Here is a 12,964-nt window from a genome sequence, read left to right as displayed (position 1 = left end):
CATATCAACCAAAATTCAGGTTCCTAGTTCCATTTCTTACTCCTACTTTTGCGGTTGAGAATTTAATGTTCCGTTTTATATTGTTGAGTATCCAGAAAACAGAACAAGATTGAATTCATCATTAGTATCAGACGACAGCTGAATATGTCTATTATTAAGACACTGAGCTGTAGGTATTTAGGTATGGCTATTATTTTGTGTTTTTGATTTTTATATCTTTCATAATACTTTTAATCATTCGGCACATTGGGCTGTTAGATTTCTGCTCCATGATTTTAATGGGTTGTGTTACTCTTTATATCTTTTGCATTTTTAGTGTTATATGAGTGGGAATGGGAAGGGTAGGATGGGATTAGCTGGAACTAGTGTAGAGAATAGTAGCCACTCAGCTGCCTATAGTTTTTTCGGCTTTTCTTTTCTACACATTTTCGCACCATCAGGTTCCGTATTCTTTTCTTACAGGAATTACATAATCGATCTATTATAGAGTGAAAATCAGGGTTAGTCTTGTTATATTTGGGTTCGTAACAGTGCCTAAACTGTGTGTTTTACTTTAGCACTGCAATTTACTCCAATGGATGATATATTAATTTTCCTTACTATCTTTTCTGTAGGTAGTGGGTTTGATTTGAATTTTGCACATCCGACACTTGCCTTTTAGCCAGCGAGTCCTTGCCAATAAATTGACATTTTGGTCTCTTCCATGCTTGTCATCAACAACAAAACTTAAATGTTTTCTTATTTCTTTTTTGTATTTAAATATTGAACTTTATGTAACAATCTGAGATGTGAAAATTTATTTTTCTTGTCGTTGTAACTGTGTATATGTAACATCCGTACAGAAATCACTTGCATCTGATCAAATTACACTATTTATAGAATCATAACGTAAAAATCTGAGGTTACTATTTAGTTGGGTTAAGCACGTGAAGTCAGGAAGCCCAAGTCATATTTGATTGTGTATCTACTTTCTTCAGTCATTATTCTCAAATATGAAATCTTGGTGAATTCCATCGCCACATTAATTTTCATGAATGTGATTGTGTCTATTGTGTTTAACTTTGGAGAGATAGAGCATGAAAATGCAACTCCTTATGTGCTATTATCCAACTGGTTTGCAGCTGTGAAGAAGATTGTTGGTGGCTTAGAAATACAGAATCTAAGGGGAAAAAAAACTCCAGGTTTATGTTGGATTGGTAGATCTGAAAGATAAGGTTCATCTATTTCTTGGAGTGAGGGGATCAAACACAGGAATATTGAAGAGATAAAACCCACGATATTGACTGTGTAAGGAGATGCAAATATCTATTTTCTATTTACAGTATATAAATCCTGAAGCCTGATGATATATGGCTTTCAGAATTAAGTTAATCTTTTCATCCCATATCAACATTTCATTCTTGTGTGGCTGAGTGGTTCAATATTTCACTTTTTCGCTTTCTTTGGCCATGTTCAAGGGTGGTTGTGAGTTTCTGGCTCAGGGCTTTTAAATGTAATTTTTAAAACAAAAATGCATCCGACAAAAATGGAGCTGAATTGGTATTCAACTCAATTTTAAAACTGTTTTACATTCATCATCAAAATCAAGAAAAAAAGTTATGTATATTTGGTTTAGTTTTAAAAACACATTCTAACCACCACCATCGTCACTACCACCGCATGAGCCACCGCCACCACACTGCCCTTGCCACTTCCTCCACTGTCACCACCACCACAAAACATTACAGCCTCCACCACCACCACCACCAGCGGTAACAGATCCAGAAATTTTCCTTAGTGAGGGCAATAAATAGTTTATAATATTATACAAAATAAAAATATCACTAATTTTTACAAAATACATAATGTTATGACAAAAGAACAATCTAAAATACTTAAGTTTATACAAATTACAATTGTCCTTTATGCATTTTTATTGAAAATGTTCTATGATTGTTTCATTGTTAATACCGTAAAAAGTATTTGTCTATGTAATTAACCAAACAATCAATTAACCATTCATCTTCTCGTATACAATTGACATTCTATTCTTCACAAGATTTATTGTAGAGAAATCTCATAAATGACAAACTCTAAGTCCCTTTCTTACTGCTGTGTTTGGAAGTGAAATCCTGTGTGGCTACAGTTAGCCTTTGCATATAGTTATCTAGTCATATGAGGATTTCTTTTGACAAAAGTTTGTTCTCCATAGCTTTGAACTCAGGTAGTCATTCTTTTTCTCTCTTTTTTTTTTCCTTTTTTTTTCTCTTCATGGGTTTAGGATATAAACCCTATGCTTTGGTATTTTCGTATGTTTTTAATATATTTCTGGTCTGCTTCATGTTATGCATGAGCATGCCAGTTTTTTATTTTAAAAAATAACAGTAAAGAGGCAAAAAGTATGTTTATCTGTATTTTAATTTTTTTTCCATTGCTAGAATGAGAGGAGGTTAATTACAGCAACATTAAAAAAAAAACTCTTCTGGCGAGCGAGGGAGCTTTCTGAAGTGAGGTCTTATTGTCTCTGGTGTCAACTATCCAGTAGTACTCAAGGTCATGTCGAACCATCATGTGCCATTCATTATTAATGTCTTTGTGTTAATAGTTTTTCAATAATACTTTTTAGTTAGCTCTATGCTTGTTTGATTATATCTAATACTTTTTTAATTAAATCAAATGAATTTCTTTTTTAGTTTTCAAAACATGTTTTGAAAATATATTTATTAAATAGGTTTTTGCATTTTCTAATCTCAAAAACAATTCTCAAAACAGAGACAATAAGAAAGATATTTGTGTTTCTTTCTCCATTCAAAGCAAAAGCAGAACAAGAAACATTGTTAAAATAAAAAATACAACAATACTGTCAAATAAGCTATTTGTGTTTCTTTCTCCATTCAAAGCAAAAGCAGAAAAAGAGAGGTTGTTTAATTACAGAGTAAAATGGACATAATAATAAATTGGAGTTGAAGAATTAAACTATTTATTATTTATATTTTTAAGTAATTTTTTTTTGATGGGGTGGGAGGGGGGAGGGCAATGATTTGCATGGGGTTTAGTGATTACCAAAAAAACAAATAGCAAAGATTAATTAAGAAAAGAAAAAGTTAAGACACAAAAGGAAAAAGGAGGGGACAAATTAAAGGAAAGGAGATCATGACACATTTAATTGTAAAAAATATATTAACAGAGCATCTTCATCATGATGTGGGTGAAAACTAAAAAGGGAGTATGTACGGAGAATTAAGGACTTGTGGACATTTTTGCAAAGAGCAATACAAAGGGAAACAACAGAGAAACATATTAATTCAGAGGCAATTTTTATTTAATTTGGTGCTCTCTCAGTCTTTCACTCCAAAGCTTCGTAATATAAAACAAGATATTTAGGTTAGCTAGCAACACAAATTGTTTATTAATTTATTATTATTTGGCTAAAATATATTTTTGATCCCCAATAAATATTTGAATAATAATGTTAAAGTGTCCAAAACAAAAAAGCTGAAATATATACTCCTATTCAATTAAATCATCACTACTAGAAAAGTGAGTTTGTAGGACAGTCATTCTACGACGATTCTTTTGAAACTATCTTAAAAAATGAAATAGTGACATTTTTTTAATTATGTTACTGAAAAAAGTCTTGGACAACACAGATTCTAAAATGGTTATTGAAAATCATCTTAGAATGTGTGTTGGTCATAAGAATTTGTCGTTATCTTAATTGATATCGAGACTCTTGGTTTTCAACCTTTTTTAAACCCTACTCACTCACGCACTTACTCATGTCTATCACTTCCCTCACCATGGCTGAGTCTTGCCTCCTCTCTTCTCCCTCCTCACATTCCACGGCAACTCCCTGGTCCAGTCCAACGCTAACCCCGACCTCCTTGCCGCCTTCAAGACCGGCGGCGCCAAGCTCCTCTACGAGATCCACCTCCTCAGCACCTCACAGTGCATCGCCGCCGCATCCTTCCTCATCGAGAATCGGTGTGATGGGAAGGCCGCACAGGAGCTCGCACATGCAATGAAGGATTTCCCTAGCAAGCGCGGGGATAAGGGGTGGGAGAGCTTCGACTACACTCTCGAGAGAGATTGTCTTTCTTTTATGTATTATTGGCAGAGTAGGGAGCATAGGAACCCATCGGAGCAGAGGACTTCAGCGCTAGAGCAGGGGTTGGGCGTGGCAGAGATGGAGGCGGCGAGGAATGTGATTTTGGAAGAGTTGGAGGGGAAGGGTGTGTCTGAGAAGAAGATCCAAAAACAGACGGTGTCCCTAATGGCAGCGTCGTTCAGGTGGATATTACAACTACACAAGGATGTTCCAAAAGCCGCACGCTTCTACTCCGAAGGCTTGGACTTCAGCATCAATGTCTGCAGCCTTCGTTGGGCCGAACTCCAATCCGGTTCTCTCAAGGTTGCCCTCGTGCATTCTCCCAAGTACCCTTCCATTTTCTCACGTCCTCCATCTGTTCGATATTTGTTCATTCCTAATTAAGCCTTAATTAACAATGACTAATAACAAGATTACTTTCTTATTCAGTTGTTTTTTTATTCTTTCTTTATGATTTTAAAAGAAATGTTTGGCGTGCAATATTGGTCCATGGAGTGGCCAGCTGCTGATTCACTTTCAAATTTCAATTTCACAGTGAGCAGCAGCAAGCCACACAGAAAGGGTACTCATCGCTTCTATCATTTACTGTGAATGATATGAACAATACAGTAACTAAATTAATGGCGTTAGGAGCTGAACTAGATGGACCCATCAAATATGAGGTCCATGGAAAGGTATTGCAATTCATTCATAGATTTGAATTTCATATTGCTGAGGACTTATAAGTTAAAAGGTCTGATGTGATTTTCTTGTGATTAGGTTGCAGCTATGCGGTGTATTGATGGACATGTCTTAGGCCTCTATGAACCCGTGTAAAGATACATAACATAGGAGATTCAGTATCAACAAAACCCTCTTTTGGTCTGCAAAACTAGTTTTCTTGGTTAAGACTTTACTGCAAAATAGACTTTAAATTAGGCTTCAGGTCAGGCCAAGCTTTATAAAGACCAAGCTTGGCTTTTATAAAAAAGACTTCTAGTTACCCATCCCATTTCCACCTGTACCTATAATTTATGTCAACACTCAACGATTGGAGTTTCCCTATAATTTTAGAGTGGCTATTGACTATGAAATTTTTTCCCTTGTCATTCAAGTTTATAGAAGAGAAGTATAGATTCTCATAGAGTGTCCGAAGGAACCTCCTTATTGCCTACCATAACCTATTTAGTTAAGGAATTCATATTTCCCAGTCACATAATTGTTCATTTGCTAAAAGTGGTTAATGTTGCAACAGGGCGAGGATTTACTTAGAGAAAGTGGCATTCCCTATGCAATCGTGAGGCCTTGTGCATTAACAGAGGAGCCTGCTGGTGCCAATCTTATTTTGGATCAAGGAGATAATATTACGGTATTGTGAAAACAAAAGATGGATACTTTTCTCGGTAAAGCCTGCTCCATAATCTAGGCTTTGGCCTGAATGGTGATATTAGCCTTTTATTGAATATGCTGTTTCTGCTTGTATTTATGATATTTAGGTATTAAAAATAGTATATATCTAATATTATCAATTTGATAATCGATAATATTAGATATATTACTTATGTCATATGTTTCCTATTGGCGTAATCTTTTAATTACTTAATATCCCAGAAACTCATTACTTTACATGATACTTAATAAACATGTTATGAAGTGATAAAATTTTCTGCACGTCTTTTTCTTAATACCTAAATATGTATGAAACAACTTCTACATCTACTGGGGTGGAAAATAAAATATAATGCCCGCCAACGTAATTGTTTCTAAAATAAACTAATCACACTCTGGGAGTTGTTGTTATAAACTTTTAATAGTGATCATGACTTACAGTAAATCTTAGTTAATATTAAATGGAGGAGGTAATTATTGAACTAATGGGTCAAGATGAAAAGATAGGGCCAATAATTCATTTTCAAGTTTGCACTAACATATAAAACAAGTTTCTTAAAAAGGTTAAGTTGGAAAACTTTTTACTAATTTCCTTGTTTTTAATCTTTCGTTAGTAGCAATAAGATTCTTGGAGATTTAGTTAATTAGCATATATACACAATACGCACACAATTTTGAATTTGTTTTTTCTTATTATATGTAAATTTTATAGCAGTCTTAAAAGATAAAAATTAAAATTCATATAATTTGACAAATGATATACATATGTAAATTTTATTAATTCATTCAGCAATAATACTTTTTTTTTAAAAAATCAGTTGCATTCTTGGATGTTTAGGTAATTAGCAGATATAGAAGTGACTACATGCGCACCCATATTCTTAAGTGTCAAACATTGAAAGGTAAAAAAAATATGAAAATCTCCTTGTGAGTTTTTCAAATTAAAAAGTTGGTAAAAGAGGAACGTACAGTTAAGTTTGAATTTTGGGATCTAGTGTTGGATACCAGCAGCACCAATCAACATGGGTAGGCATACTGTAGGGAAAGAGACATCTCAACTATTTATATTAGCTTTTTGCACTACTACTATAAATACATGGTGGTGTGTTGCTTCTTCTATTGGATGCAGAGTTAGTTGACAAATACAATAAAGTAAAATGGTCAAAAACATTGGTGCAGAAGTATCAAGAAAAGGTTGCTAGCAAATCCAAGAAAAAGTCCAACAATCTTGCTTGCATTCAAGCTAAAGATCGTACGACAGGAAGAACAGAGATTGCTTCTTGTGTCAAGGTTGTTGAGGTATGGAATTTAATCTTCCACTCACTGTTTATTTGGAGCCACTTTTTGGCACTCATATAAGAGTACAACTTTCCAGCCTTAGGGCATGCTTGTTTCTGATAGAGCTGTCTCTGTTTTACACGTTTGATGTGAACTAGTGATTGTTGTTTTGAAATAATATTAAATGATTTTAAACCTGTATTGTCCATAGTAAAACACATTGATTTTAAGGAATTTTAAAGAGGGAGGTAAGTATTCAAAGAGAGAGAGAGAGAGTGACATGATCCTGACTAGGAGCGGATCGCTTGATACAGGCTACGGAGATTTAGATGACGCCACTTCCAGTGAAGGAAGATAAGTCAGGATAGATACCACAATGATTACCTTAATAAGTCTGAGATTGGTTCAACAAGGAACCCAGAGAGAAGTTCTTACCAAATTTTATCAAAATGCCAAAAATCTCTCTTTATTAAAAACCAATACTTATAGTGTATCTGGACAAAAAGATAAAAATAGACATGGGCCTTCAAAACAGTTTAGGCCAAAAAAATTATAAATAAAAAATAGAACATATTTATTATGGAGCTTCAAATTAATCTGGGCCTTCAGCAACAATTAATAGTCTTAATAGTGTCTTTGCCTCTGGGCCTTCATCCTTCTCCACTCGGGGGCTTTGTCTTTCTCCACTTAGGCCTTCGTCCTTCTTCACTTGGGCCTTTAGCCTATATTTGGCCAGTTTCAGGATTCTCATTAGAGAGTAATGGCCAATCCATAAACCATCCAATCTATGCATTTGCATCTCCTTCAACTTGAATGCTTTGTTCGGTTTGGGAAAGAAAATGAAAAGAGAGAATATTGAAAGAAAGTAGTGAGTAAAAGAGTAGATTTTAAGGGTTTTTTGGTACAGGAGAAATATGAAGGAAAGTGAAGAGAAAGAAAATGATTTTTTTATTAAAAAGACAATTATGTTCCTAATTAAATATATGAAGTTATATATAGATATAAAGGTATTTCAAGAAAGATGCAAAAGATTGCTCTTCTCTCCTTTTCTATCCATGAGACAAGAAAACAAAAAGTGGTGGGTCCCGCTATGTTTTTATTTCTCTCCTTCCAAACAAGGAGAGTTTTTCCTTTCTCAGCTATTTATCTTTCTCTCCTTTTATTTCATTCTCTTGTATTTCACCTATACCAAATAGAGAAAAAGAGAGCCTATCTAAGTGCCTTTAGAACAAACTATATTTGTTTAGAGTCTACACAGATTTGTAATGCCTGGTATTTTCATTTAGTTTACTATCCGTGGAATTGCTTTGCTCAGTTAAGTAAATTAATGGAATTATTGTCCTGTCTTTTGATGGTTGAAGGCAATTCAGCATGGTAAAGCTCTTGTGTGTGTAGCAATTAGTGAAGATTTCCTAAAATCAGATTATGTGCCCTTAAGTATTACCTTTTTTTCCTAAAATCTGCACTAAGTAATTTACTGTTCTACAAACATATCTTGATCTCTTATGCTGTATGCTAAATTTTTGGAATTGATTTAGTTCATTGCTAAATTTTGGAATTGATTTAGTTCTCAAATTGAACACTAGAGCTTATACTTGCTATATGCATTTTTGCAATTGATTTAGTTCTCATTGCTACCTGATGAATTCTCCCTTTGTGGAAGTTACACACATCATGTTCACTATTCTTCCTATTCATTCATCTTGCATTCCCACTTCCTCTATTCTCTTCCACTATCTGAATCTGTTTTTTTTTTCTCATTATTTATTTATTTTGTAGATTAGAGTGGGTGCCCATATATATCCTCAAAATCCAGTTCTTCACATTGGAAGTCCTTTCAACCTAAGCATAAAAGGTATGGCCATTTTGAATGGTTGCTATTAATTTATTTTTCTAATATTGTCTTCCATCTCATGAGCAATTTTTTTTTATAAAATTTATTTGTTAAAGATGTAATGAAGCCATTCATTTACTTTCATCTAACATTAAAATTTTGCGAGAGTTGCTTTGTTAACCTGGCACGATAGTAGAGTTATTTCCAGTTCTTGAACGAGTTTGATCAGAGTGTTTAATCTTTTTTTTTACCAAATTTTTCGCGGATGATATTCTATCTTTAAGTTTCAGGTTTGAGTGATACAGTTTCTGGACAGTGGTTTACCACAAATGGAAGTGTAATATCAGTTGATACATTATCTGGGATGGCCAAAGCTATTGGGGAAGGTTGTGCACAAGGTACTGAATAGCAATATTTAAGTACAAAAAATGAACTTTTTAATTGTCATTGTCCGGAGTTTTGCTTTATAAACAATTATTAATTATACATCTACCTCATTGAAATGTTATTAATTAAATGTTATTATGAGCAGTATCTTTCCATTACGGAAGATTGAAACTACAAACAACAATTACCGTGTTGAAAGGAAATTATATTTTTGTGGATGCTCCAAAAGAGACATTAACTAATGTCCCGTTCCCTTCAAAATGATACAACTTCTCCGTGAAATTCAAGTTTGTAATAATAACACCTGAGTTTAACTTGGTTTGAATGACATCAACCTTTAACTACATTCTCAATCATTACTTTCCAACAGATCCAGTTGAAGCTGACTCATGCAAAGAGCATTTAGTTCCACTTGCGGATATGGTGAACACATGTTACAAAGCTGCAGGGAATCATGTGTTGCCTAACTTAGCAGTCAAGAGACACGTGGTACCCTAGCTAGAGTGTCATTTTGTGGTTTCTTTCTTTCTACATCACATCACAATTTGCATTGCCTTGTGTCCATTTTCTTCTTTGCTCTCCAAAAATCTGTCACACACAGGTATTTAGCAAATGGGTTCTCACCAACAAGAACCATGGCTATTGCAGAATGGGAAACCAAGGGTGTTGACCAAGGAGACCAGGCATGGCCGTTCTGCACACAGAATGTCCTCCACCTCTTTGCGCAAGAAATCTAGCTGAACTAGTGTGAAATGAGCCACTACTTCTTTGTAAGAACACCCTTTAATTATTGATAGATTTGAATAATTCATATTGATTGCATAAAATTTAATTAACTTCATATTATCATGTGTTTATTGCAGGTATTTGACCATTTGAATTCAGGGAATACAAAAAAAAAAAAATAGCTCCAATAACAAAAATAACAAAAAAAACATTGCATTCTACATCGGTTCTATGATGACCGTCATAGAATGTGCATATTTCTAAGATGGTCACGTGTGAAGGACTGTCTTAGAATGCATAGCATTCTACATCGGTCCTCACGTGACCATCCTAGAAAGGATAACATTCTACATCGGTCATGCACGTGACCGTCGTAGAATGAATAACATTCTACATTGGTCCTTTGAACGTGACGGTCTTAGAAATATACACATTCTAAGACAATCATTGTGACCGTCGAAGAATAGGGTACCCCTTTTTATGATGTTGTCTATGACGACGGTTGTCAACTCATGTAGAATGCCCCCAATAACCGATGTAGAATCCACGTTTTCTAGTCAAAAACCCCTTTTGAATCAACCATACCTTGAATTGCTCCAGAGTAACTCATTTTCTGGTTCTATTGGTGTCTCCAACATACTAAAAGGGGAAAGCATGAACAACAAATAAAATAGGAGACATTTCTTAATTGCTTGCTTCTTATATGCAAACCCCATTGGTATCGCTACATCCTAACATTAGTGGACCGTTGTGCTCTGAAGAAAGAAAGAAAAGGTAACTTTGGAAAAAGAAAAGATTTTAAAAAGCTTAAAATTAGTTGACAATGTGCCACTTTTTAAGTGGATTGGTTGATTTTTCTGCTTGCACATTTTGGATGCTTAAGCATTACTCATATTTGAATTTTTAGTTTGTTCCCTGATAAATTGAGTTTTTTTTCCTATATACACAAATGTGAAGGGATCTTAGAAGGCCAGTTAAGCTGAAACCCATTGTGTTAGTGGATTTAGTTTTGTTAATTTGGTTTTATTTTGTTGGGTTAAAAAGATAAAGATATAAATAAAAACGTTGAGTTGTTTAGCATTAATCTTTGAACTGATTTTATTGTGATAGTTGAGAGCACTACAAATGTGGCATTTAGCATAATCAACAATTGATTGATTATATTCATTACAGTTTTTGGTTACAATTCACTGCTAGTGCAAAGGGGTGGTGATGGATTTTATTTGCTTAGGTGCTTCTGCAATTGGTAAATGTTTGGTTACATACTCTCCTACGAGAACAACCTTAAAAAGCTTGAAGCGGAAAGGTTGGAGGATACTAAAGCCAGTGTGCAATACCGTGTTGATGAGGCTCAAAGGAATAATGGAAAAAAAAATTGAAGATGTTGTACTGAATTGGCAGAAGGAAGTGAATGTTTGTAATGCTAATGCAAGGAAACTTATTGACTGTGAAGTTGGTTATATTGTCTGGGACAAAGTCCCAATCCATGGACAAGAAAACAACTTAGTAGGAGATTTGAAGAAATGATCAGATTTCTCAAGTCACGAAAAATGGAAAATTTGATAGCATTTCTTACAATGCTCTTTCTGAAGTCATGATTTTGCCATTTTGTAAAGGATATGAAGCAGTAGACTCCAAAACACCAATGCTGAATGAGATGAAGGAAGTTTTGAAGGATTCTAAATAGTTCATCATTTGAGTGCATGGGATGGGTGGTTTGGGTAAAACAACACTTACGAAAGAGTTTGTTAGCTTGGCAAGTGAAAGAAAGATGGCTTATTTGGTGTTGTGGCCATTGCTGACGTAACCCATTCTCCAGATGTGAAAAAAATTCAAGGCCAAATTGTTGTGGCTATTAGACTTTGGCCATCTTATCTAGGGTCAGTAAAGGGTTTTCAGGCGATTATACCAAATGCTGGTAAATGTCATATTTATTGACGTAAAAACCATGTATGTTTACTGGCAATACTAATTTCCACTTATAAAAAATGTTGTCTTATTTCTTTAATCTTAGGCATACTTTTCCTTTATATATATAACAGCTTTGAAAAAATTGAGAATCATTTGAAAATCAATCAAAATTAATTTTTTATTATATAAAAAAATACATTATTGTAGAAAAATACATTATTCCAACAAACACAACTGAGTTTTGATCTATTTAACATCTCAACTACAGGATAATATATCAACTATGATAGGGAATCAAACTACACTAAGAAAAAAGATAAAGCTGAGTGATAATTCCTTGCCCATTTTATTCATTATCAAGGTATATATATAGGAAAAGCTGCAATGAATGCCTAAGCCAATCATTGGCCGATTACAAAAAAAACAATTATGTTATTCCATAACAGAATTGTGCAGAAAGTGATAATAGAAAGTGTGCAAAATATCTTAGTGGTTGTGCTAGCTAGATGACAGAGCAAAGGAATATTTTGTAGTAGTGAAAAGGATCACACAAAGTCTTGGAGGCGGGTAGGCTTCCTTAGTGCCCTCCTAGGCCTATTGCCATGTGCTTGGGTTGTGTTGCTAACAAACCGAATCATTGCAAAGTTCACTAAAAAAAAAAAAAGTTCTTGGATATCCTAGTAGAAGCAAAGTAATTTGCATCCTAGTCAAAGCTGAGAGAGAAAACTACATTTGTAAGATTGTTAAAATTAACATTTCTTAGTAAACCCTGCACTTTAAACTTTTAAACTTTCAATAACGTGAATACTTTAACAAAGCATCAAAGAATGCCCCTTAAGTAATAAGAGAATACTTAGGATTGTCTTGAAAACAGGTATAAAAAGAAAGTTAGTAAAAGGAATGTGATCCTAACCGCTACCAGCCGCTGGAAACCAACACCTTAACCTAAGAACAAAGGAAAATCTCTCACAGTAGATAAACTCCCAACTTTAATTAATCTTCAATTTTTGTCAACAAAGTGTTTAAAGAGTCTATTTACATTCTTACTAATAACCTTATTTTAAGTCCAAGACCCAATAACTAATCTAATAATTAAAAAACTTTAAAATAACAATAAAAGATTGTGCGTGTTGGGCTTAATTATTATCTAATCAGCCCAATATTAATAGTCCACCAAAATTGATCAACTCAAACTCATGGATGTTTTGTCTTATAAATTAGGTTTTCCATATTGATTCTTCAAGTTGTCCTCAAAACAACCAATTAGATGTAACTGTTAGACAAGTGGCCTCAGATATCTTAAGAAGGGGGGGTTGAATTAAGATTTTCCAAACTACTTCCCCTAATTTAGAAATCTATTTCACTTTTTATTC

At 34.1% G+C, this 12,964-nt stretch overlaps 1 protein-coding gene and 1 long non-coding RNA gene across 15 annotated transcripts; both read left to right on the top strand.

Moving 5' to 3' along the window:
* Window positions 1-4: 4 nt before the first annotated feature.
* On the top strand, window positions 5-1,035 carry LOC121173509 (uncharacterized). Its single transcript, XR_005888545.1, has 2 exons — window positions 5-181; window positions 615-1,035. It is a non-coding gene; the product is annotated as an uncharacterized lncRNA (long non-coding RNA).
* A 2,686-nt stretch (window positions 1,036-3,721) lies between these two features.
* Window positions 3,722-11,688, top strand: LOC100812621 (nuclear pore complex protein GP210). 14 transcript variants are annotated; one of them, XM_014768221.2, is made up of 9 exons: window positions 4,246-4,390; window positions 4,623-4,649; window positions 5,322-5,469; window positions 6,585-6,754; window positions 8,513-8,588; window positions 8,858-8,965; window positions 9,325-9,443; window positions 9,603-9,724; window positions 9,818-11,688. In XM_014768221.2, exons 3-8 carry the CDS (start codon window positions 5,454-5,456, stop codon window positions 9,693-9,695), a joined length of 582 nt encoding a protein of 193 aa, XP_014623707.1. In that variant the 5' UTR covers window positions 4,246-4,390; window positions 4,623-4,649; window positions 5,322-5,453; the 3' UTR covers window positions 9,696-9,724; window positions 9,818-11,688. The 14 variants fall into 14 exon arrangements, with proteins under 14 accessions (XP_040865421.1, XP_040865419.1, XP_040865420.1 ...); XM_041009490.1 differs by lacking the exon at window positions 4,623-4,649 and having other exon boundaries at window positions 4,255-4,390; XM_041009488.1 differs by lacking the exons at window positions 4,246-4,390; window positions 4,623-4,649 and having other exon boundaries at window positions 4,899-5,469; window positions 9,818-10,454; window positions 10,912-11,688.
* The last annotated feature ends 1,276 nt before the right edge of the window (window positions 11,689-12,964 follow it).

This window comes from Glycine max, chromosome 15 (genome assembly GCF_000004515.6).
Source record: "Glycine max cultivar Williams 82 chromosome 15, Glycine_max_v4.0, whole genome shotgun sequence".
Taxonomy (NCBI): Eukaryota; Viridiplantae; Streptophyta; class Magnoliopsida; order Fabales; family Fabaceae; genus Glycine; species Glycine max.
Note: the sequence above shows the minus strand (reverse complement) of the source record. Positions and strands in the feature narration are given on the sequence as shown.